Source organism: Diabrotica undecimpunctata, chromosome 3 (genome assembly GCF_040954645.1).
Source record: "Diabrotica undecimpunctata isolate CICGRU chromosome 3, icDiaUnde3, whole genome shotgun sequence".
NCBI classification, from domain to species: Eukaryota; Metazoa; Arthropoda; class Insecta; order Coleoptera; family Chrysomelidae; genus Diabrotica; species Diabrotica undecimpunctata.
Window position 1 is genome coordinate 56,036,935 of NC_092805.1, and position 27,109 is coordinate 56,064,043.

The 27,109-nt window shown below is 31.8% G+C and overlaps 2 protein-coding genes across 2 annotated transcripts in view; both read right to left on the reverse strand.

Moving 5' to 3' along the window:
• Window positions 1-275: 275 nt before the first annotated feature.
• Window positions 276-15,776, reverse strand: LOC140435611 (E3 ubiquitin-protein ligase MARCHF3-like). Its single transcript, XM_072524356.1, has 3 exons — window positions 15,654-15,776; window positions 11,755-11,860; window positions 276-967 (listed from the first exon to the last, which is right to left on the reverse strand). The coding sequence occupies exons 2-3, from the start codon at window positions 11,836-11,838 to the stop codon at window positions 347-349; spliced, it is 705 nt and encodes a 234-aa protein (XP_072380457.1). The 5' UTR covers window positions 11,839-11,860; window positions 15,654-15,776; the 3' UTR covers window positions 276-346.
• Window positions 15,777-23,466: 7,690 nt separating this feature from the next.
• Window positions 23,467-27,109, reverse strand: part of LOC140436825 (equilibrative nucleoside transporter 1-like) — a 129,489-nt gene continuing 125,846 nt past the window's right edge. The window contains exons 9-10 of the mRNA XM_072525956.1: window positions 25,138-25,331; window positions 23,467-23,673 (exon numbers count right to left, since the gene is read on the reverse strand). Coding sequence (XP_072382057.1) covers window positions 23,562-23,673; window positions 25,138-25,331 — 306 coding nt within the window. The 3' untranslated portion in view covers window positions 23,467-23,561. The remainder of the gene's footprint in view (window positions 23,674-25,137; window positions 25,332-27,109) is intronic.

Here is a 27,109-nt window from a genome sequence, read left to right on the forward strand (position 1 = left end):
CTTTATTCCTCTTGATTTAAAAATGTTGTCGATTTTGTCAGTGACACCTTTGATGTAAGGAAGAAAAGCTTTTGTAGTTTTTGTGTTAAGATAGTTGTGACTTGTGGTCCTAGCCTTTTATATAGATAGATACTTGACCATTACTTCCAAGTAAGTGAATGTTTTACTAGAAAATTTTAATATAGCAGAATCAAAATACTAAACAAACAAATTTTACCATTTGCATATAGTTTAATACTAAAATATTATAAGATCCAAGAAAAAAACTAAATGAATATAGTACTATTAATTTATTTAAAACTAAAAGTATATGAAATAAACGAAATAATGTATTAACGAAAGTGCTTTATGGTATTGTATTTTCAGTATCATTTGATGAATTTAAATTGTTCGTAACAGAAGAACTATTTAGGATTCTTTCATCTAAATGACTTATACCGATATTATTTAATTCAATTGATACCATAGTATTACTGCTTTGTTCAAGTACTTCAACTTCTTCATCGGTTCCTCCTATAACTCTTGCAGTACCTGGAGGAATATATCTTACATTACATGTTCTTTGCCACCAGTTATACCATCTTCTGGCATGCATTCGAATAGTAGAATAAACCCACATATAATATGCAATTAGCATTATTCCAATCATAATTAACATAGTTACAGATGTCCAACGAGCAGCTGGAACACTTGCGAATTTTATTTGATTGTAATATTCCGATGAAAATAAACAAACGTATGTGATAATTATAGTTAGTGGTGTGATAATGGTACAGGCAACTACGTCACTTCTAACATCCTGAGCTGAACCATTGGATTTCCAGCACCAGTGCCAAATAGAAATACCTGACGTATATCGCGGCACTCGTTCTGTTTGGAATACTGCGTGACATAACTCGCAGCTGGCGGTATTCGACTCGCCTAACCAAGTTTCTAAACATGATCTGTGGACAAAAGCTACTGTCCCCTAAAAATGAATTCGTGAAGTTTACAAATGGTCAAATTAAACAAAAAATTAAAAATAAATAACAAAAACCTAAAATATTATTTAAAAACAGCGGCATCGTTTTTCTTCTACCATAACTTCTTCTACCTTTTTAAACGCTTAGTGAACGGATCAGAATGATTCAAAAATATGAGAACAATTTAAAAAACAAGGCAATTTTATCAATTATCTACACTATCAAAACATTTTCGCTAGTATCAAACGTACTTTCAAATTTAAACAAAAAACAGTTGAAAAACATTTTTGAATAAATTAAATAAAATTACTCCTTTGACTGAGATATGGAATACTGTAAGATTTATTTGTAATAAATATCATCTAACAAGAAATCCACAATTAAACGAAAGCCTTATTCAAGAAGTTCTTGATAAATTGGCCCCCTCATCTGCTTCGTGTCCAATTTTTAACGATAACATTAATCAATTTCACTATTACCAAGACACAGCCCCCTCATCTGCTTCGTGTCCAATTTTTAACGATAACATTAATCAATTTCACTATTACCAAGACAGTTCAACTTGTGGTTGAAACAAAAGTATTCAGATAGTCTAAAAATATTAAAGTGTGTCTTCTAGTAAAACCTAAGAAACAACCTGACTTTGTCCTACCGACCTATCTCATTACTATTGTGCATTACAAAAACTTTGGAGAGGCTTATAAAATTTAGACTCGAACATTTTGTTGAAAGCAGATCACTTTTACCAAAAAAAAATGGATTTTGTAGAGGCATAGGTACAATCGATGCAATCTCCCATTTAGTTAGAGACACACAATTGTGTCTCAAAAAATAATTACATGTTATGTATGTTTGTGGACCTTAAAGGGGCTTATGACGTGGTAGATTTCGAAATACAGTGATACCTCGACATACGAGTGTAATTCGTTCCGTAGTCCTGCTCTTATGTCAAATTGCTAGTATGTCAAAGCAATTTTCCCCATTAAAATTAACTGAAATGTCATTAATCCGTTTCAGTCCCCAAAAAAACACGTTAGTTGCTTTTGAATAGTGTTTGTGTTTTGTTAAGTGTTTTTAAATAAAAAAAATGTATTTAAAAGAAGAAACATTTATTTATAAGTAATAAAAAATACATACATATTCTGTAAAAACATAAGAAAAAGTGAAGTGCTTACTAAAGCGCTTAATTTTCGTCAGTGGTCTTCGCTTTTTTTGTCATACTTTGCTCATCTTTATCTGCAGATCGTTTAAAAAACCTGTCCAAGGAGGTTTGTTTCTTCCTCCCTTTCAGAATATGTATTGCGGAAATGTGTTAGGCAAGTTTCGTTAAACAACATCGATGCACGAAGAGTTGTAACTTTTTCGGGGTGATTTTTATCCACGAACTCTGCAACTTTCTCCAGCATTCCCAGGATTTCCTTTATATCTTTTGTAGAGACAACGTCTTCCAATTTTGGATCCTCTTCAAAACTAATTTTCGTTAAACCACCGTATGCTGCTGCGAATTTAGTTCGTCTAACTTCTCGGTTGTCAGCTCCTGAGACTGTTCCTCGACAAGTTCGTTCACATCTCTGTTATCCACCTCTAGACCCATGGATTTTTCAAGAGAAACAATCTCATCTACCGCTGACACTTCGGGTTCCAGTCCTTCGCAAGCCCTTTTATCTACAGCTTCTTCCATGCAGAGGTTAAGGTCCTTGTTATAATACCTAGCCAGGCCTGCTCAATAATTCTTAGGCATATGACTATGTTAAAGTGGTTCTTTCAAAACTGTCGAAGGGTAAGGTTTGTGTTTTCCGTCACCTCAAAGCAGCGCCGAAAAGTGTGCTTGGTATACAACTTCTTAGAATTAGAAATCACTTGCTAATCCATGGACTGCAAGATAGGAGTGGTGTTAACTGGTAGGTAAAGAATCTTTATAAACTTGAACTCTTGAAATAAGTCATCTTCGAGATTAGGTGGGTAAGAAGGGGCATTATCGAAAACCAGAAGGATTTGCATGGATAGGTTGTTTTGCTGTAGATATTTTTAACAGAAGGGGCAAATACCAGGTTTATCCACTCCACAAAGAATTTCCTGGTGATCCACGCCTTTGGATGTGGCCTCACCATAACTGGCAGTTTTTCTTTTAAAATCTTATGTGAGTTAAAGGCTCTGGGTTTTTCTGAGTGGTACACTAGAAGAGGTTTGATTTTACAGTCGCCACTCGCATTGACGCAAAGTAGTAGAGTTAATATATCTTTCATAGGTTTGTGACCTGGCATCATCTTCTCCTCTGCCGTTATGTAAGTCCTATTCGGCATCCTTTTCCAGAAAAGCCCTGTCTCGTCACAGTTAAAGACTTGCTGGGGGGTGTATCTTTTGGCTTCTATCAGTTCGGAAAACGTTTTGATGTAAACCTCAGATGCTTTCACATCCGAACTTGCTGCCTCACCATGTCTGACGACGGAGTGAATACCGGTCCTTTTTCTAAAGTTGTCAAACCAGCCCTGACTGGCTTTAAACGAGTCTTCCGATTTATCATTTGTGGAAGTGTGTGGGATCTGCCTCAGCAAATATTAGTAAATCGCTCGTGCCTTCTCACATATGATGCTCTGTATTAAGGAACGCTCTTGTTAACTTAGCTTTGCTACACAATTTGACTATTGAAAAAAAATATTTGGAAGTGGGTGACACACAAATAGAAGTCGACAGTATACACGCAATGATCGAGAAAAAACTTAAAAATCAAATAATTAATATTCCAGCTGAGTACATTACCATTTGCAGGAATGTGAAGAAACCAAAACCTTACACAGTTGAATGCTTAAACTATTCCTACTTTAAGAATTTTAAACAGCTAAATTTTTACAACTCCATAAAACCAGGAAAACTAAAGGGAGATCCTAAAGTATTGCTATTTAGTAAATCGTAATCATTATTTTTGACTATATTGGATCGGTGTTTTTTATCTTTATTTTTCAGGTTACCGAAATTCGATCTCTCATGTAAACCCCCTTTATAGAAATATTTAATAAGCTTAGATTTTATGAGGACCATAAATTACGCAACCAACGGAAAAATTTCAAAATAAATACAATATCGTTTCAAGATTTGTTAAATTTATACCCTGAACAAAGAAAAATTACAAAAAATAATTACTTGGATTTACAGCAACTAAAGAACTTAATGCCGAGAGATTACCATAAGTATTATGACGGCCTACCTCATGAAGACTAAAAATACGTTCTAAATCATAATTATAACTATAATTTGGTATGTTTTGTTTTAAATTAAACCTATTTTATAATCACCAATGAATTTTTATTTAAACTAATCTCTAGTGCAAAAATCAATTTTTATCATCAGTAGCTTATAAAAAGTATTATGTTTTATGTCTCTCCTGAAAAATTTGTTCAAATAATGGAGTTGGCCGGTTTGCGAATCAAGGTATCGTAATGTAATTGCATGTCTCTAATCTAAAGAATCCGCCGTTAGAGATGATATTTTTAAGTTACTTAAATTGCATGTTTAGGTTGTAATATTCAGTTAAAGCGATTTTCGATTATAAAAATGTACAAAAATGTATGACTAGATTTTTGGAGTTTTGCAGTTCCCAAATTTATAGGTAAAATTTCTAGGTTGTGGATTGTGGATGATATCCTTTATTTGGGCTGTTGTATGTTCGATTGTGACGGACCTGGAAACATATGTTTTCCATTTAGGTCGTTTTACATTTGAAAGATGAATGTTCTCGGTAGTATTTTTAATGTGTCTAATAATTTTTGCTGTATTCTTATCTTTGTTAATAGAATATTTTGTTTTTGATATTTGTTTTCTGTTTTTCCTTTTATTTGTCTATTTTGTACAAATAGTTTGGTAGAAATCCCTTTTGGTAATTCCTCGCGTGTTTCATTTGCTTTATTTATAACTTTTGCTTTATTTTCCTGAAGTTTTTCGTTAATACTAGTATACAGTAATTTTATTTTGTCTTAATGAGTAGAAATGTTGAAATGTTAATGTTGAATGGATAGTTGTTTTCTAAATATTCCGTAACTAGTTCATAGGGTCTCATTTTTGTTACTGAGTGAATACTACTGTTGTATGCCAATAATGCATAATTTACTTTTAGTTCTATTGGGCTGGTTTTATACTTATTTTGATTTTTTAGCAAACCGATACGTTCTATTATAGTTTAATGAAATCTTTGAGCTATACCATTTAATTCTGGATACTGGAAGGAGATAAAGTGATTTTTTATCTTATGTAATGTAATGCTAATAAGTCTTTAATGACGCAATTTTTTAGTCCTGTACCACTGTCTGAAATTATTTGCTCTGGAATACAATGATGAATAAAGTATCCAATTAAAGCCTTAGCCACTTCGATATCTTGGGCAAAATTAAGTTTGTAAAGTCGACGACTGAAAAGGTGGGGACTACACTAAAATAACTGTTATAGCGCTCTATTGATACCGATTCAAATGCTTGGCTGCAACTTGGCTGCACCGTACTGAAGACGACCAATAGTCAGATATACGTATATAAGGTTGCTTCCCATCGATATAATATTTTGTTTTTCTGTTTTACGAGACATGCCATTACATTTTACTTTAATTATTCACTAGCATTAACAATTTATATGTATATATACATGTATATATACATGTATATATATATATACACGTGTGTTTGTCTGTATGTTTAGTCTAGTTGATTCGCGGATGGTTTGTTAAGTTTTCTAGATGTTCATTCTTTGATTATTTTTTTTTATTTTTTCTTCACAATCCTATTTGACATTTTCTATGCTAGTTTTGGCCCGATTAAGAATGGATTTCTAATCCTACGTTTGAAAAAGATGGTATGTGGAAAAAAAATTATTTATGAAAAAATCATGAAGAATAATTATGGAAATATACTCTGGACCAAATAAGAAAACCAAAAACAAAATAAGAGCAACAGAGATGGAATTTCTAAGGAGAAGCTGCAGAGTAACAAGAAGAGATAGGATAAATAACATGGAGATTAAGAGGAGAATGGGCATGGACTCCGACATAATAGACTACATCGAACAGAAGAGGTTAACCTGGTACGGACATGTCAGAAGAGCAGACCAAAATCGGTGGATAAATAGAATAACAGAGTGGAGCCCGATAGGAAGAAGAAAGAGAGGCAGACCCCGAAGATCTTTCAGAGATGAGGTGGACGAAGCAATGAGTAGAAGAAACCTACAGGAAGGGGACTGGCTAAACAGGAAAAATTGGAGAAAACGGTTGAGTGAAGGAATACAGTGAAAACTGTGGAAATCCTTGTATATATATATACTCTGGACCAAAATTAACCGGCCACCTTAAAAATGGGTAATTTTTCATTTCTTATATCTCCTAAACCTGTAGTCCGATTGAGGTGATTTTTTTCAAATGTTATACCATTATTCCTTGACAATATCGTTATAATAATATTGTTGCTGAACAGGTAAATTTTCAGTGTATACCGGGTGTACGAATCAAACTGTGTTTTTTTCTTAAAGTTTGCATCACCCTGTTGAATATTCTAGCATTTGTAGAATACTGAAATGAAATCGTAACTATAGCCTCATGCTTTCTCAACATTTTGTTTTTTGATTAATTCGCTTATGTTGGATAATACAAAAGTAAGGTGCTTTAAAAACTAGACATTTTTTTATCAATTTATATCTCCGCGGAAGAGAAAAAATAATGTTTTTGAAAAAAAGTCATTTGTTACAGTAAAAATCTAATAATTCAAATTAACAATATTTTGGAAATCAAAGTCTAATTGAAAAAAAATTGGGCATCAATAATGGGCGTTGCCGCCTTCAGCCCTTAGGATTTCTTGAAGCCGGTTTGGCACTCCATTCATGATATCCTGGATATCAGATTAGGGGATATTGTGCCACTTCTCTACCGCAGCTGTCTTCAGCTCTTCAAAGGTTGCAGGGACTGGTACTCTTGCTCTTACACATCTTTTAAGGTTGTCCCATATATGCTCAATTGGGTTAAGATCGGTACTGTGTGCTGGCCATGGTAGAACTTGAATCCCGACCTCATTAAGGTAATCACGGGTAGATCTTGCTATATGGCAACGTGCATTGTTATGCATTAGTCTGAAGTTATGACCAATGAATGGTGCAAAAGGCATGACATGGCCTTGGAGAACTTCTTGTACGTATACTTGGGCATTCACACTGCCTGTACCGAACACAACAAGATAAGTACGCGCTTCGTAAGAAATACCTCCCCAAATAATTATTGACCCTCCTCGGTAAGCCACTGTTTCGGTTATAGCACATGCAGCTAACCTTTCATTTTGACGCCTATAGACACGTTGGCGTTCATCTGGATCTTTTAGGGCTATTCTGCTCTCATCTGAGAACATTATATTCTTCCATTCCGCCATAGTCCAGTTAGCATATTCTCGCGCAAAATGAAGTCTAGCCCTACGGTGTTGTGAGAGCAGTTGTTGTACGCGAGCTGGACAAAAAGCCCTCAAGTTTATCTCTGACAGTCTTATTCTAATCTTTTTGTCCACTCACACTAACGTTTCTCACCTCAAGAAGTGACCTACGAGCTTCAGTAACGGTGCAAAAGCGATTTCTCAATACTTTAGTGACAATAAAGCGGTCATGTCGAACTGAAGTGCATCGTTTTCGGCCTTGACCTGGCTTGCGGTTGTACGATCCTGTCTCCCGAAATCGTCTGATGGCATCTTTTACCGTAGTTCTGGGTACATTGAGTATACCAGCGATATGACGTTTACTGTAACCAGCATCAACTAAAGCCACTGCCCTAGCAGTATCAGTTGGAACAAGTGGCATTTTTAAAATCACAAACAATAAATAAGCACTAAAATTTCAACTTAAACAATATTTGCTCACAATGATATAAAATTACAATTTTAATTGTTACAAGAATTGTTATTAACACGGAAACAGATTTGTAACAATGTCGTACAACGACTATTTGTCAAAAATCCTTCGATGAAACAAATTTAGGAAACAAACTGTAACAGGTAATGTAAACAAAACAATAATAAAGGTGAGGGGTTAGTTTTACTGCTGAGTTAAGTCGTCTGTATTGATGAAAATCATGGCTAGTTCTTAAACTACCTACAGTTTAATTCGTACACCCGGTATACAATGAAAATTTACCTGTTTTGGCAACTATGTTATTATAACGATATTGTCAAGGAATAAGGCTATAACATATTAAAAAAATCACTTAAATCAGACAACGGGATTAAGAGATAAAAGACATCAAAAATTACCCATTTTTAAGGTGGCCGGTTAATTTTGGCCCAGAGTGTATTATAAAAATAAACATTCGAAAAAGACCGAAGACAGAAAAATAAAATTATGAAATAATGAATATCAGAAAGTAAAAACAGGAAAATTCAGGAGGAAGTATAAAGAAGACATAAAACTGATAAAGAAGTGAAAGAAACAAGCAAAAGAGAGGGATATCCAGAATAACAACAAAATCAGCATAAAAAACATTAACCCTTTCGAGCCCACTTTTTTTTCTTCATAACAAAAACTAATCATTACCATTTGGTTATATAATAGACGAGGAAATAAAGCATTACACCTCTAACCGTAGGGTTAGTAACTAAGTAAGACGGATAGTTATGCAACCTTGTGCATTCTATTCGGGAGAGCTTTAAAAAAATTTTTGAATACTTGGCATGAGGGACAAATGAAAATTGCATTGTTGTAGGCGGAAAATGCATTTTTCAAAGTGCATCTCAAAGTGTTCAAAAATAAAAATTCAAGTAGGAAAATATTCATGTAAAGGACTTCAAATTTCATACTTGGGGGTTTTTAAGGTCGCTAAAGAGGAAGATAAGGTTCGCGAAGCTGTACGAGGCACCTGGTACCCAGTATTTACGTCATCTCCTGAAGTTTTATGAAAGTTTGTTATGAAAATGTTTGAAATTTATTATCAAGAGGTTTTTAAGGTCACTGAACACAAATATTGCATCGAAGATGCTGTACAAGGTACCTGATGCCCGGTATTTACGTCGTCGTCTAAAATTTTATGGAAATGAAATTTGTTATAAAATTCAACAGTGAGTAACAGTAACGGCAAGTTTTTTTTTTCATTATACAAATAAATTTATTAAATGCGTTTATAAAAATAAAAATTTCATATATATTTCTTTCAATCTGCTATCTCGTCGTCCTCGTCTGTTACTGTATCTTCATTCGATGTATATAGTTCATTATTCGTGCAATTGTATCTCGCACAATTCTTGCACGCAATACTGCAATTAATGCCTTGCTTCCTGCATCCACAAGAGTTTGTGTGCAGCTACAGAATATTAACTTAATAATGCTGGGTGGTCCAGGAGACTGCTTCATTTTTATGGGAACTAAAATTTTATTTTTTAGTTCCCATCGCCTGTCCGTTGTATTTAAACGGGTGTGCTCTCCATAGAGCCAATTTTGCACTTGATAGAACACCCGTTTTAAATGTAGCGTATAAGCATCTACAGTTATTAGAATTTTTCCGATGCTTATTTTTTTTATTCTTGGAAATGACCTTTAAATATATTATATATCTATACGTTTCAGCCAATTCGTTAGTTGTAAGCTTGCATTGTTTAGATACATTCGGTTTTCTAAAGCTTATTGGGGCGTTGTACATGGCCAGAGGTAACTAATTGCCATGTTTAACTATTTCCTCTATTCCGATGTCTGGTTCTTTAAATTTTTTCGCATGTAGAATCAGGTCAGAATTTTTCTAAAACGTATTAAAGAATTTGATTTTTCCATGGCCGAAGGTCGATGATACAGCATCGCAGTCAGTTATTGCATGTAACAAGAAAACATTTTCTTAAACCGGTGTTAAATGCTCTAAATTTTTTGGGAAATACTGCTCTAATGGCCTATGCAAAAAAATTCGAAAATTTTTTAGAATTTTTTGTTATAAAGATGTCAGAACCTAGAGTGTATGATTAAAACTCTCAGTAACCTTAAAAACCCCGGAATAACAAGTTTCAACAAATTTTTTATTACGAATTTCCATAAAATTCCCGGAGACGACATAGATACAGGGCACAGGTACTTCTTACAGCTTTGCCAACCCGATATTCGTATTCAGCGATCTTAAAAAACCCCAAATATGAAAATTGAACTCATTTCCATGATTATTTTTCGAGTTGTGAATTTTTATTTTTTTAACACTTTGAAAAGCACTGTGAAAACACATTTTCCATCTACAACAATGCAATTTTCATTTATCTCTCATGGCAAGTGTTGAATTGAATTTTAGACGTTTAGGCGATTTTAGTGCTTTATTTACTCGACTATAATGTGGTTCGGTGTATGTTTTTGATTATTAATATTTTTTTAATTCAGTTAAGAGTCCTTTTATCCTGAGGTATGCCTATTGTCCCAGTTATTTTTTCTAGTGGGACGATATATCTCAATGAGTGTTGAAATACAATTTTTCAACGGACTTCAACATTTTATTAATATGTAATAAAAACAAATTCCTTTAAATTTAGCCAGTAATGGTACAAAATGTAAGCAAGAAAACATTTCTACAAATGGTAAGAAATAAAGTATACTTAACATAAGGGTACCTGACACATTTTATATATCATTTGTGTTCGTGTCACAAGAACAAAATCCTGTCCGACGAGAGATTTTTCTATGATTGGTAAGTGATATCCACATTTAATATATTTCTTACTCACTTATAAGGTCGTTCTGTAGATTTTTTCGAGCACGAATTTTGCTAGAGGTTCTCTCTTAAGTAACTAAATCTATACCTACTGTTAGTAAAAAAATCCTTGAACGCAGCTTTCTTGTCGTTCAGTTGGTTGTAAATAATCCGACTATTGACAGCAGTTACCATTGTGAGTCTAAAGAAGACTTCTATCCACTACGTGAGCGACTTTATATCTCAATCATACAATCCAGATATTTGGTCAGCCAAATCAACTTCACTCGTACAGCAGTTTTAAGAAACTATAGCTTCTTAACAAGGAACGTTATTATTTAAGAAATCTATATGGCGATTAGTCAATAATACCAATAATTCATTAGTGTTCTGCAAACAAACTTGTGACTCTCCTCTGCCTAACTTCATATTGAGGAAAGTCATGTTTTTCCTGGTCGTTATGGCAGTTCTAATCGTTGGAAACTTGATTCTGTGAAGTAGTGTTATAGTGGTGAAAATTATGTCAAAAGCTACAAAGGCATTATCATCTTTTATCGTACTTAAAAGTGTATGCACGACTCTTTCCTCTAAAATACCTTCAGCGGTTGACGTCAGGTCATTATAAAAAAATAACATTCGGATAATTATTCCTACCGAAAACAAAAATTGGGATTATATTTATATCCCGAACACTAAAATTGAAATTTTTTTGTACAACGTCAGTTTGTTTCATTTTAGTCATTCTGCAGAGGTCTGATTATAAATACAAATCAGCATCAACTTAGCTGTAGAAGTAAATTTGGTTGAAATTTCTACACATATTTTAAACTAAAACAGTACGCCTTCGTTTTATCAACAAAAAATATAGTTTAAACGAATGATATTATGTTGCCTATGACTAAGGCACATGGTCGTAAGTACCACTATAAATACCACTTATAGGTTTAATTTCAATGTAAAAATGGGCTTCATTTATCCAATAAAATTATGAATTATTGATGCGATGTATTGTCCCAAGGGGGTCGAAAGGGTTAAAAGGTAAATATGTATGTACTTGCGTTAATGTATTGTTAATATATGAATTATTGAAATCTAGTATTAAGAACAAAAATGTGTTTAAAGAACAATTACTTTACAATTACATGGAGTTATCAGGTCCTCATCCTTCTCACTATCGTAACAAATGCGGCAGACTAGTGATATAATCGACGACATCGTTTTGAAAAACTTATTTTATCTGGAAAGGAAATACAGGTTGTTGGCTTGGTAATATTTAGCAAGGATATATTATATTTATAATTGTTGATTAATGGAACGTTAAAAAGAGATGGAAAATTTTGTTAACAAACTTTTATGTTTATATAAAAGTATAAAAAAGGAAAGGTGTGCAGACATTTATGGTGTATACAATTTAAAAAGTTAAAAACATGAGTACACTCTTTATAAATTTAGGATTTATATCAATTTTTTTTCCCACATATTTTCTCAGTTTGATTTGATATAATAATTGCAATTTCCCATTAACTATTTTATACCTTGTCTATTTTGTATATTTCAAATTAAACTAAAATATTTATTATTACTCTTTAAGAAATTGTCTTATTCTTGTTCGTCTTTCTCTTCTTCTTTTTCTTTTTCTTCTTCTTCTTCTTATTACAAATAAAGGACATGGTCCTGTTTATTTTATCAACCCAGCTCTTGTGATGTTGATGTTAAGCTGTCAGCCGACCTCTTTGGGAGTCCTCCTAGTGGTCTTTTTGTATTGGGTTTATGCGTTTTTTCATATTTCGTGATTCTTCTTTCTTTCTTCATTTGCAGCGTCATGATCGTGTCCACCTCACCACATTCTGGATTTCAGTTTCTCTCAATGTATACTCATTCCTTATTTTATCTCTGAGAAGAATTCCTTTTATGGTTCTTAATACTTTTATTTCTATAAGTCTCATCAATCTTTTTGTAGCGACGTTTCAGTATTATAGGCACTGGTACCCTATTTATGTGATTTTTCTCTTGCTTTTCTGTTCTCTAGCCAGTATTATAATTTTGGCTTTTCCCTTTCGTCATTTGTTAGATTATCATTTACATATAATATTTCATTTAGTTGGTTAAGCTTTATTTCTTTTTCGTTACTTTGAACGTTTCTTATTTTTTATCCAATTCTACTAGACGTATTTTGTCTTCCAGCTTTCATGAATCATTCACCTTTACTTTAACTTCCATTTCCTTTGCTATGAAACCACTTACTACGTTCTTTAGCATATTTGGATTGTGCGTGTCAATTGAAAATCCTTGGATCACAATATATTTTCTATTTTTGCACAAGCATTTTTTAATGCTCCGTACTGGTCCGAAAAATTTTTTCCATTTCTTCTTGTCCTATTTCTTAATTGTCATTTGTATATTCCTCTTAAATATATTCTGCTTCATTTTGTATTTGCTGAAGTTTTTCTAGGTAGAATTCTTTATTTTTAGTACTTTCTCTTTATGAGCCTTTAGTTGAATTTGACTGTCTCTCATTGCTCTTATTTCTTTCTTTTTATAACCTCTTAGTCTTTTAGTTCTTATCCAGTACATTTTTTTTTATTTTTTCCAAATCTTTTTTTTTTCGCTTTTTTTACTTTCTGTTTCACCTTCTTTCTTTTAGTATTGTACCCTTCTCTGACTCTTTGATCTGCCGTCTGGATGTATGCTTTCCGTGCTTGCTTCTTTTTAATGACCTCGTTCCACTATTTCATTCTCTTTCGTTGTGCATTGTACTTTCTTTTTCCACATATCTTCTTTGCCGTTTCTAGTAGTATTGCCCTAAATTTTTCCCATCATTCTTTCAGTGTTCATCCGTCTTTGTGATTGTCTAGTCTTATGAAGTCTTCGTCTGTTTCTTTTTGTTATTTATTCTTATTTTCTGTATATTTCAGCTTAAAAATTTCAATTTTACTGTATTTATTTTCTTCATTTGCCTTTATTATATTAATCTGTAGTTTTGAAGTTACTAATCTGTAATTTGACTGATTAATCTGAAATAATGCATGGATTGTCTGGTATCGTCAAGTAAAATAAGATATAAATGGATTGGCCACATTTCTTACGCAACTACATCTTTACTTTGGATGAAGATTGCTAAATATATATTATATTGTTTCTACATATTACTTACTGGATTGGATGACATTACTTATTTCACGATTTGAATTACTTGTGCTTACATCTTAAATTACAATTAACGATTGACTAACGAGCTAATAATCTAATAATCTAATAATAATATTAACATTGTTCCTTACTTTTATATTATACCAATCTGTGACATATCGCCTCGTTACTTGGGCAACTATTATTGAAATTAAAATGCTGAGCTTCCAGGGCTGTGCTTTGCTGCAACTGCAATTTGTGTTATAGTTTGTACTTTGATCAGATAAAAGGCATATATCGAGCAGTTTAATTTAATCTTGCCCAAGTACTTTCGATCCCTAGATCATCTTCAGGGGCATTTCGTCAATTGCGGCCTATCTGACAAGAACAAAATGTCATAAACATATAATTGTACATTACACTACACTACAAAAGGACAAACAAACACTTTAAAATTATTAAGGAAAAGCTACATTGCGTGCCGAAGCCGGAGACAGGATCTTTCTCTGTTCCTGTTCCTGTCTCCGGCTTCGGCACGCAATGTAGCTTTTTCTTAATAATTTTAAAGTGTTTGTTTGTCCTTTTGTAGTGTAGTGTAATGTACAATTATATGTTTATGACATTTTGTTCTTGTCAGATAGGCCGCAATTGACGAAATGCCCCTGAAGATGATCTAGGGATCGAAAGTACTTGGGCAAGATTAAATTAAACTGCTCGATATATGCCTTTTATCTGATCAAAGTTTATTTATTCGAGCATTCAACCTTATATTTATTTATAGTTTGTAGTTGTCCCAATAGAATTTAATAAACTTTTTGTATTGTTTGGTTTATTTTATTAAAGATTTCCTCTTCTCTTCTTAGATCGCTCACTTTTTTATGTATTGTTTGTGTCCTTCATTTTGTTCAATTCTGTTGACAGTTTTTGTAATCGTATTGTTAATTTTTCTATCCTCACTACTTATTTATATCATTTTTGTCTTGCTTTTTGTTTTTTGGCGATGTTCTCATAAAACGTTTACTTTTACTGATTACATCCTTGGTAACATGAATTACTTCTGGATCACTTTTTATTATTCTCTGAAGTATGTCTAATTTCTTATTCATTATTATTACTATTTGTTTGAATAAATACAAGTATATTATTAATTTCCAATCGACCGACGTCGACACTTGATGGCTAAATATTATTGTTTTGAACAAACATTAATGTTTTGTGTTTTGAGAACGATTTCCATAGTGAAAATCGAAATGTCAAAATAAACCTAATTTAAAGTAAAATTGTGGCTTATTCCCAACGAAAATAGTAAATTGTTTTAAAAAGCTACAAGAAAATAGCTTGAAAATAATGTCAAATAACAATTATAAAATGTAATTTTCATTAAAATCAATTAGAGCTAATCCTATAAAAACATAATATCTATCTCAGATATGCCACTAGAAAGCAGTTTCAGAACTCTTTTAAATTAAATCAACTTATTAAAATAAATAAAAAAATCTATACTGGATTAAATAAATAAAAAATTAAAAGCCAAAATTCAACTAAAAATATATAATTTAGAAGAAAAAGAAAGAAAAGTGAAACGAATAAGTTAACAAAAAAAGTGTAAAATATACTTAGAAACATTAGACAAGGCAAATGGTCGATATGCATCAAAAACCAAACAACTTTCAAAAAGATAAAAATAATATTGTTGGTCTAAATAAAGTGTTGCAAAAAAGAATAAGAAATTGGTGGTATATATAAAATAGATCAGATTTTAAACAAATCTCTTGAGACATAAAAAAATAATATGAAAACCTCCGATAATCCATAAACGATAAAACACAAGCAAGATAAATAGCAAAAAAGAATTTAAATTTTTCTAAAGAAGAATAGTAAACAAAAATAATGTAAATTACCTGAGAAATATATTTGTTATTTAAAATTTGGTTTCCTCGATTTACAATTTATATTGAAATAATTATTGATTCATATTGTTTCATTTCTTATTTGCTTTTATGACAGTGACAATTCTAAATCCTAACCTATTACAAAATGACTTTCACTTTAAATTAAATATACCTATAATCCATAGGACTTTTCATCAAAACATAGTGTCAGCCATTTTTTTTTTTTCGAACAGACATTTTGTAAACAAACAGGTTAGGTTATTAATATAAACAATATAGATAATTAATATACCTAAGAGGTGGAGGCCATAAAACGAAAGAAGAAGAAGAAGAAGATAATTAATATAAAAAATGCCAAAGAAAGTCTAGTTATTGAACAAAATAAAGGGCCACAATTAGCAAATTAATTTTATTTAATCGATTATTATTATGATGCCTTTGCGAAAAGAAAAAACGAAGCAATGTTGTTTTGGAATATGTAATACTTTATTAAATAAAAAATATTTATTTAATAAATATTTCTTTATAAATTTATAAACCAGTACGTATGACGTTTATTATATTTTATTCGCTCAGCATGGGAATATTTTGACAGATTCATTGTCGGAAACGAACAACACAAAATTCCTACCTTTTACTATTAATAGTCCAAATGCACTTACTGTTGTAGCTTTTTTTTCATTCAAAAAAGAAGAATTATCTTGAATAATTGCGGTGTATATTTATTAATTTTGATTAAAAACTTTTCATTTGTAAATACTAATCTATAAACGAGTAGGAAATTTCAAAATGCATATTTAAACTTTTGTTTTAATTGATTTTTAACTAGCATTTCAATATTTTTTTAAGTTGCAATTATTAATATTAGCTATGAGCACGCGTGCTTGGTTGTATAGTAGGTAATTTCCAGCCACTTCCAGTCTGTCAAAATTTAACCAACGCAACGTAGCAAAAAAATTATTATGGCCCTTTCGCTCAGCTTGGAAATATTTTGAGAAATTCATTATTGAAACATACAACAAAAAATTACTACTAATCGATCAAATAAACTTAATATTACAGACTTATTTCATTGAAAAAAGCAGAATAATCATGAATAATGGGATTGTATAATCCATTGTATATTCATTAATTTTCATTTACTTTCCATTTGTAAATACTAATCTATAAACGACTATAAAATTTCAAAAATAATCTTTCGTCTTAATTGATGTAGTTTTGTTTTGTTAATAAACTGCATGTGGATATATTTTTGTTTATTTATTAGCTAGGCGCACGTATGCATTGGTACCTATACAGTGTGTAAAAGCCAAATGGAATAAATTCATTATTTAGGTTACTGTACATATTTATAAAAAATCCCGAAATACGTCAATAAATTATAACTTGACATTCTTTAACGTGAAAATGCAACCCCTACCTTCAACCCCCTTAGAATAACAGGTACAACCCCCAATTTTTAAAATAGGAAGTATAGGCTTGTGATATATCGTTTGAAAGGTCTTTTCATTCTCCATTCAAAAATGTTATCGCTGTCAAGTTTATTAAGATTAATTAAGATAAAATAAATTAAAATCATGTGGTTACCGAAATTCGCTAAAATATACTCAAAACTTATTTCCCGTTTAGGTCTTGATAATGAGAAAGTGAACAAAAACCATAGCAATGTGGTTTTTAGATGGTAAACATTAAAAAACTTTAAAAAATTTCCGTGGCAACGTTATTTTAACACGAATTAGTAAATTGTTTTATATAAGTTGTCAGTATTTTAATTTAAGTAAAAAGTTCGTTCAATTCAATTCTGAAAAATGGTTAGATTAACGGAAATGCATAAAATAACAGTTTTATAAATGATTGTTTACGGAGATAACACCCGAACACAACAGGAAGTAACTCGCCTATCTCATGAGAAATTTCTTAATTTACCGCCTATATCCCAAGGAACAATAAGTAAAATAGAGAAGCAGTTTCGCGAGTTTGGTCATGTAAGGCAGATAAAAAAAGCAGCCGCCAATGCACTGAGTGATGAACTCAAATTAGATGTGTTTATTGAGTTTCAGGAAAATCCACATACATCGAGTAGACAGGCATCCACTACATTCAAAGATAGATCCACATACATCGATAGTAAACATATTAAAAGAAAATAAATTGCATCCCTATAAGATGATACCTACTCAGGAGCTCATAGAAGACGATTTTGATAGGAGAACTTTTTTTTGTGAGCAAATGATGGACATATTGGATAACAATATTATCCAATTAGAAGACGTTATGTTTTCTGATGAGTGTACTTTTTCACTTAACGGTCATGCTAATCGGCAAAATTGCCGCTACTAGGAAACGGAAAATCCTCACTGGATGAGAGAAGAACACACTCAATACCCTCAAAAGGTTAATGTTTGGGCAGAGATTGTAGGAAACAATATCATCGGTCCCTTTTTAATTGAGGGCAACTTGAATGGCAACAATTATTTGGCACTACTTCAAAATGATGTCATTCCAACGTTGGCAAATTTATATCCTGATCCAGGAAACCCTCAAGTTCCAGCGAATACGATATGGTTTTAGCAGGATGGAGCACCACCACATTACCAACTTAATGTCTGGCAGTACCTCGATACAATATTTCCCAATCGGTGGATAGGGAGGCGAGGATCGATTGAATGGCCAGCGCGATCACCTGATCTTACATTATAAGATTTCTTTGTATGGGGATATGTGAAGAGCCATGTGTACAAAACTAAACCTTCTGATTTAAATGACTTAAAAGAACGAATAACGCTTGCGATTAGGTCGATCACGCCTGTAATGTTAAATGTTAGAAGACAGTTCTTTTTCGTGTTCTACATTTTATTACGTTTTGCATTACATTTTAGTTTTTGATTGTATTGTAGCGAATTTCGGTAACCACATGATTTTAATTTATTTTATCTTAAATAATCTTAATAAACTTGAAAACGATAACATTTTTGAATGGAGAATGAAAAGACCTTTCAAACGATATATCACAAGCCTATACTTCCTATTTTAAAAATTGGGGGTTGTACCTGTCATTCTAAGGGGGTTGAAGGTAGGGGTTGCATTTTCAAGTTAAAGAATGTCAAGTTATAATTTAAATTTGACGTGTTTCGGAATTTTTTATAAATATGTACAGTAACCTAAATAAAGAATTTATTCCATTTGGCTTTTACACACTGTATATTAATTTACAGACACTGATAGTCGGTCAAAATTAAGCCAATTTTTGAAAAATAATTACTAAAGCTATAGAGGGTTAATATTATAAAATCTTTACTCCGCTAAATTATTTTGAATAGGGTACTCGAAAGTACATATTTATAAACTCTTTTGGCCAAATTGGTAGCTCCCTAGGTGACCCCACGGATCCCCTATCGCAAAAATTTGTTTTTTCGAAAAAAAAAATTTCCTGAGCGATTCTTTGTTTTAAAAAATCTGAAAAAATTTATGAAGATACTTTTTAATGCCCAAAAACACCTTGATTTTTTTCAGATTTTTTGGATCAAAAATTAAGCTTAAGAAAATACTTGAATTTTTCAAAAAAAATTAAGTGATGTAAGTAATTTTTGGCAAACTTCTAAGTTATTATTTTCGTGTTTTTTCTAATCTTTTGAATGGCTTAGTTAGATTTGCCATTTTCTTTCCGGAACATCCTCAAAATTTGAAAAAACCTATTTTTTGGGTATTTTCCGCCTTGTCTTTAGCACATAAACTCAACTGCATGTCAATAACAATTTTTGATATATTTTTTTGTTATTTATAATAGCGAAATCAAGTTTGCCATTTGCATAGTCAATAGAAGAAGGTCGCCTAATATTGGATAGCTAAATATTTCAAAAAAAAATAAATACCGGGAGTTATCTATCCACGCAAGGCTAGATTATGGTTCAAAATAGGGATGGGAAAAACCTACCGGTTTTAACCGAAAACCGGTTTTTTACTTCGCAATAACCGGTTTTATCGGTTGTTTTTTTGTCCCGGTTATAACCGGTTTTTTATTTTTAAAGTAAAAACCGGTTATTAGGTTTTTACGGTAATTAGGATTAGGTTAGGTATTATTTTGGATCCCAATCATAATTAATATTTTCAAGTAATTATTCCAAACAAAACGATAATTCAAATTTTATTTTATTTTATAAATACAGAAGCAAACTGTGTTGCAGTTTCGCAACTGTGTATAAACATTTATAAAATATTAACAGACTTTTTGATAGTTTCGATTCTCCCCGTATAGTTAAACTGAGATTTGCCTGTACGAAAAACACAGCGGCTTTAAGAACTAATTTGCAAGACCAGCCATCTGCGAAATATCACCATAGGGGATGCATTTCATAGTTCATACACAATCAGAGTCGAAATCATTTATCTCTCAAACCACACACATGTGTATGGGCGTTTTGGGTTAAAGGTACCTGAGGTACTTGGCATCGGTCCTTTGACCGAGAAAGTCGTTTGATGCAGAAAAGATGCACTAGGAATTTTGTGGTTCCTGTTGTTTGTCGGTGAAGACATCTTTTGCGATAGCCGGGGTGCTATCTTTTCATTGGGTACGGAACAATACACCATTAATCTATGTTGCTGGATATATAAAGTACGTGCATTTGGTATATTTATTTGATATTTGTTTGGAACTTTATCGCATTTGTGCCGCGATCGCGATTGAACTTTGTCAATTGGACGTTTTGCATTTGTTTTGTTTTATGTAATATTTACTGTATTCTTATTTTTTCGTATTTTGTCATTACCGATTAAACTTTGAATTGAGTTTATTAATATTTGTATTTGTATTTGAATATATACTTTGAATTGAGTTTAATATAATTCATATATGTTATGTTTGATTGCATTTTGTGTAACTGTATTAACAAGGTTTATTCATTTTACCACGGATTAAGTATATTATTATATGTGCGTATATTTTTCACTCGTTAACGTTTAATATCAATTTATGCTTTATTTCCAATCAAACTCAACCACAGCAATCGAAATGCTTTGTTGTTAATGTGTTCTTAAAACCTATTCATCAACATCTTTGTTTTGGTTTGTAAATGGTTATCTTTTTGGTGTTGTTTCATGTTAACTAATATTTAAGTTTATATCCTTCTTTTGTTATAATTGTATATTGGGTTGTGTATATTTATGTTTAATTTCACCTCTTTTTAAAATAGAGTTTTATATAGTCCACTGGGTTTCATTTCTTTTCTTTATTTGAATATACATACCCAATCCGAAAGGGGGAAACCAGCGAATTCTAGATTGAACAGAATATCATTCCCTCCCCCTTCAGGATGACCCCAATTGGTATATTGAGGTCATCGTATGTGCAGAACGCAACAAACTGAAAGTGCAAACTTGTAACCTATTGGATTAAAAAAACCGAAGACCGGTTTTTAGAAAAACCGGTTTTTTTGACCGGTTATAACCGCCAGGTTAAACCGTAAGCAGAAAAAACCGGTATAACCGAAAACCGGTGTTTTGTCAAAAACCACCATCCCTAGTTCAAAACTTAATGTAGAAGTCATTGTAGAATCTAAAGATCAACCATTTCGGCAGACTTGCAAGTTTATTGAATCACACATCTCTAATTTTTTTGTGTTTATCTGCTTAGTGCTGAAAATATTTCAAGTAAGGTAATAACTTTAAATGTTTTTTATCAGTAGCGTAATGCATGTTAAAATTGACATATTTATGTAGTTTTAGTAATAAAATATTTGTCTCGTGTATCTTGGAAAAATTCTAATCTGCAATTTAGAAATGTGCCTAATATTGTACATAGAAATATTCTCAATACTGGATATCCAATATTGGGAACGTTTTTATGTATTCATACTGAAGAGCGTTTTTGGTACGGAATGTCTCCTAAAAATGGCAATGTAATAAAGCAAACATGGGCTCTGCAATTTCGGCCATACTGAATAAAAAGATGGAATAATTGAAAGCGGCGAAAGCATATGATCTACCGAAAGCTATATTAGAATATAATGAAAGTCCACTGGGACACCTACCTTAAAAAATCAACTCTAGGTCGTAAACCAGGAAGGACTTCACGAAGCATTAGAAAAAGAGTTGGTTGTATAATGCTTGGATTTTAAAAAGAGGTTTTATGTGGATAAATCATTTTATTTTCTATACTAAGCCATCAGCCGAAGATCCTGTCATTTTAATTTTAGTCGGACACTATTTTCACAAAAGAAACTTTGATTTCATTAATAGGGCTCGAGAAAATAATATCATTGTAATACAGTCTACTCATAATATACAATCTTCAGATGTAGCCTTTATAGGACCTTTAAAGACATATTATTGTCAACAAATGGTTAAGAAATAATACTGGAAGAACAATTTCCCTATATCAGATGGCCGGTTTGCTTGGAAAAGCATATTCAAGAACAGCATCAATGGAAATTTCTTTGCATGGTTTTCGAAAATGTGGTATTATGCCATTTGATAGAGATTAGTTTCGTGACCAATATTTTACATTTTATGGACAGTTAGAAACTTCCCTTGTTAATGACAATAGTAACAATGAAAATAAATCTCCAAGTAGTACTGAGGAACCAATACAAATTATCATTCCACAAGACGTTTCTGTACAACATGGTGAAATAACTAGTACGGTTGATAAAATAAGCAACTTTGTAAAACCAACTGACCTAAAGCCTTTGCCAGTTTTCCCTGGTCCATCAGACATTAAACTAAAGAAATCTGGCATAGCTGCTTTAATTACTGGCTCGCCTATAAAAAAGCTCTTGAAGAAGCAAAATCGGCATCAAACTTTGACTCTAATACATGCAAAGAATTAAAGAAAACGAGAGACATAAACGCTGGTAATAACTTAAACGAGCAAAAACGAACAAAAGAACAAAAGAACTCAAGCAAAAAGTTAAACACAAAAATAAAAGGAAAACAGAAGTCGTTTCTTTGGATTTATCAGAGTCTGAGCAAGAAATACAAGATTCTGAAGATGATGTACATCAAGAAGAAGAGAATATGGAATGTATCTATTGCTTTGAATTTTTTTCTTCCGACAAAGCGAGAAACAATGGATACGCTGCTGTAAATACTACAGATGGTATCCTGAAACTTGCAGTGAAGCTAAAGGCAACAATTTCATTTGTGAATTTTGTATGGATGGATAGTCACTATTTACCTTGTATTAATTATTTTTATACCTTTAAGGATAAGATTTACATGTAATCACCAAAATAACAAATACATTGCTTACATTGTACATGTACATGAAACTCGGATCTCTACCTTTAATATTGGATACTCTATTCAATAATAGGCGACTATTTTGTAAACTGTCTAATTTGGGGTTTTTTATTAATATTTTATTATATCCTGAAGGTATCTTCTAGAATTATTTCAATCCGACCAGAACATAATACATAGTTATACCAAAAAAATACTAAGAACAAAACAAAATTAGAATTTTTTGTTTTTTGTAAAAAGTAGCGGTTGAAAAAAATCTATCCAATATTAGGCGACTCTCCTATAGTACATTGTCTAATTTCCTCATTTATTATATTTTGTTACCCAACATCTACATAACGCCCTACTGGTACCTTTTAAAACATCTTTCAACAGCTATTATCTTCTGCTGTTTTCTCTCAAAATACCTTCCCCCGAGGTCAATAACATATTTTTCGTTTTCGGCTAGACATGCTTGAGTTTTCACCGTCACTTTCCCCTAATCATAAAGACGTAGGTTGTCTTTTGGGAAACGTATAACTTTTATTCATTTAAAAAATAAAAGTATCAAGTAAAAGTTAATCAATTGGAAAATCAAAGTGACAAATATGAAACTTACATCTATTTTTAAAATAAATTTATACATATTAAAACTAAAAGAATACTGGTCAAGATAAAAGTAAAATCTGGAAAATCCAAAATTTATATTATATTTGTGAGGAAACCATTTAATGCAGACGCCATAGTTAGGGTTATTGATGATATAATTGGTACCATAATCATAGCAGCTACTTTTTCATCTTGTTTTAGTTTTCTGTAAAAAAAAATATAATAAAAACATAAGTACTAAAATAAATTCTGAGATATACAATTTACTCTATCCAACACTGTGAAATTAACTACAATGTCCAACACTCATGTAAATGTCCTAAACAACAAATGTAAACTGTTTGAAATAGGTAAAAGAAATAAAATAGGACTTACAATCAGTTTAATTTTACTACCAAAACGACCGGTTTCGCTTTCTACACTTTGCAAAGCATCTTCATGTCAAACGATACAAAGTAAATTAAACGCTGAAATTATAAAATCCCATATTAGGGTGGTGTCTCATAAAGATAAAGATCAAAAAACTTATAGTCATTATGCCAATATTACATGTCTGTATTTATTAATATGCATTAAATTGATTAAGCAGGCAAAGTAAAAACCCACAAATTGGTAAGAGATAATCTATTGAATTGTAATAAATTAGTAACCAACAAAATAGTACTTATATGCCGGTACAAGAATTATTAGTTAATGATTCGTGATACATAGTTCAAACTATCCTGTATTGCTGATGATAGGTGATCTTTGGTTAAAATTGTAACTGTCTGACAATAAGCAAGGAAGCTTCTTGAGGGGAGAGATGTTAACAAATGAAATAGGGATAAGGTATATGTGATTGTTTGTTAAATGAAAGTGATATACTTATCAATAAAATTGATTTTATGCATATTAATAAATACAGACATGTAATATTGGCATAATTACTATAAGTTTTTTGATCTTTATCTTTTTAAGACAGCACCTTTTTATGGGCTTTTATAATTTCAGCGTTTAATTTACTTTGTATCGTTTGACCTGAAGATGCTTTGCAAAGACAAGTGTAGAAAGCGAAACCGGTCGTTTTGATAGTAAAATTAAACTGATTGTGAGTAAGTCTTACTTTATTTCTTTTACCTATTTGAAATGGACTCACACAAGCAACACATTCATGATTTGTAAACTGTTTTATTTTTTATCTTTCATTATCATATTATTTACGCCGGATAAAGGATACCGTACCAGTAAGAAGAGAGTGGGAAGCAAAAATATTGAAAAACAAAAAAAGTGGAAGACCAAGACAGACATGGGATGAAGTAATCGGGAATATATTAGAGAGAAGAGGAGTAAAATGGACATGGAGGTGGACCTCTTTTGCCCACCATCTCTCACCATGGTAAAAAGTAAAAGTCAAAGCTAACTGGTGTATTATTTGGTTCAAGTATGTGATGATTATCTAGTATCTTAATTATCTCACTAATTGACTAAAAAGTTAAATTTTCCTTGAATGTCAAGTTCGCATTTTAAATTTTTAAATTAGGTACTTGCATTTAAGAAGTTTATGATTTATGTTATTATGTAAACTTTGTATTTTACGATTAAGAATATATGGCATATATGTTTGTTTCTATTATGGTTATATGTACTTCAAAGAGTTAGTGTATAGTTATTATATAATTATTATACTTACTTTGGAATTGCCACAATCGTGGTATTTATGAGAATACCTTCACTAAATGCAAAGAAAGATAGAAGGATTATATACGTTGTGTTCCCAAAAAGCACTGGTAGGTGTTTTCTCGGCTGAGCATTGCAAAATATCAAGAGAGGTACGAACACAATTCTTATTGCTGATAAAACGAAGAGTACTAATCCAGTTTTAGGCTAAAAAAAAATAAAAATTATATTAATTGATTAACGTATATTGGTATTTGAACTGCAATGAAAAATATTCTTAGACATAAATATTATTAGCCACGATCTTGTTTTTCGGTTTTGTGTTATCTTTTGAGAGTTTTAATTACTATTTCGATACACTGACAATTAACGTTTTAGAAGAGCAATGGGATCTTAGACAAGGAAAGAGAGAGAACAGTTAACGTTCATTTAATAAACCTTCGAAAAGTGAAGAGAGTTTCGATGTGACCGCATGTTTTGGTGCCCGTGCCCTTACGTTGCCCACCCCTTACTTTAGTTAGCAGGGATATCAGGTCTACTGATTTCAACTTGAATTTACTGATTTACTGAAACACTATATCGATCTACTAAAAAATTTGTAATGATAAAATCATGTTCAAAAAGTGATATTATGTCAGTAATCAATTATAAATTTTAAAAAAATCTATTTATTTATATATATCCATTATTCTCAATCTACTCAAAAAATAAAATATGACCTGGCAATTTTTCTGATGCCAGTTGGTGCCGGTTTAGGATTCAGTCAATTCCATACGATTACGCGTCCCCTCTCTTTTCTTGTCTAAGAATGGGATGATAGTATTGGTCACTCTACTATTTATCTTTTACAAGTTATTTTGAGAATAAATATAGATTTATCGTCAAAATTTAGTGATTTCAAATAAATATGGTACGTATTATTTGCAACTGCATTATTTTTCTAAATCAGTAAAAGTTAATGCTACGACCTATAACACATATTAATGTCCTTTAGATAATTAAATAGGTTTTTAAAATTACAATTAGATTCTAAAACTTCTTTTATATTGTCGGGCAATGAGGGTTCGTGTCTTTATTAATATATTTAGGACAATCTGCCAAAAGATGTGATACGGATATACCACAGCTACAAGTCATATAAAGGGCCATGTGATTTCGAGATAAGGTAACTATGAGTAGTATTTAACGAATAACTGGCGGTCAATGTTTATCTCACACCATTAATTTATTTCAGCCTTTACAGAGTGTAGTAATGATTGTGATTAATGCCATTTATTTCCCATTCACTTAGGATTTTTGTTAAGTTAGTGTTAATCGAAAACCGACATTGTATTAACTAATACTAAAGATACACTTGGTATTGATTCACGATCGAGGTGATCGGCATTTTCTTTTTTTTCTTACAGACCAGTATGAGATGGAACCTAAATTACACGAACTTACGTCCAGGATGGAAATACAGGTGCAGGTAACTCATCGCAGAATTTTAAAAATTGTATACCTATTATAAGAGACAATAAATACCTTATAATTCTCTCGAAAATGGAGAGTTTGTTCAATTTTTTCGTATAAAATTCAATAAAACGCTTACCAATAGCATGATGAAGTGGAGGCACGAGTTTATCGTTTGCATGTTTGCTGCATATACTATGTATTAAAAAATACATCTTTCGAAGTTTAAAGGTGTTCAGGTTAAACATTATAAACTTTTAAGGGGGTGATGCGAAAAGCTCCTGTAGCAATTCTTAATGCTATGTTCTGTATAATTTGGCGTTAAGCAAGTAGAATTTACAATAAGGCTTTTAAATCTGACTGCAAATTATTTTTACACGAGTACACATTAAAATAAAACCAAAATTTCCAAGCTAGTTATTCATCAAAAAACAGTCCTTAAAACTTTTTCATCATTATCATCAAGCTATATGCGTCCACTGCTGGACGTAGGTCCCCTCAGCTCTTTTCATATGTCTCTGTCTTGTGCGGCT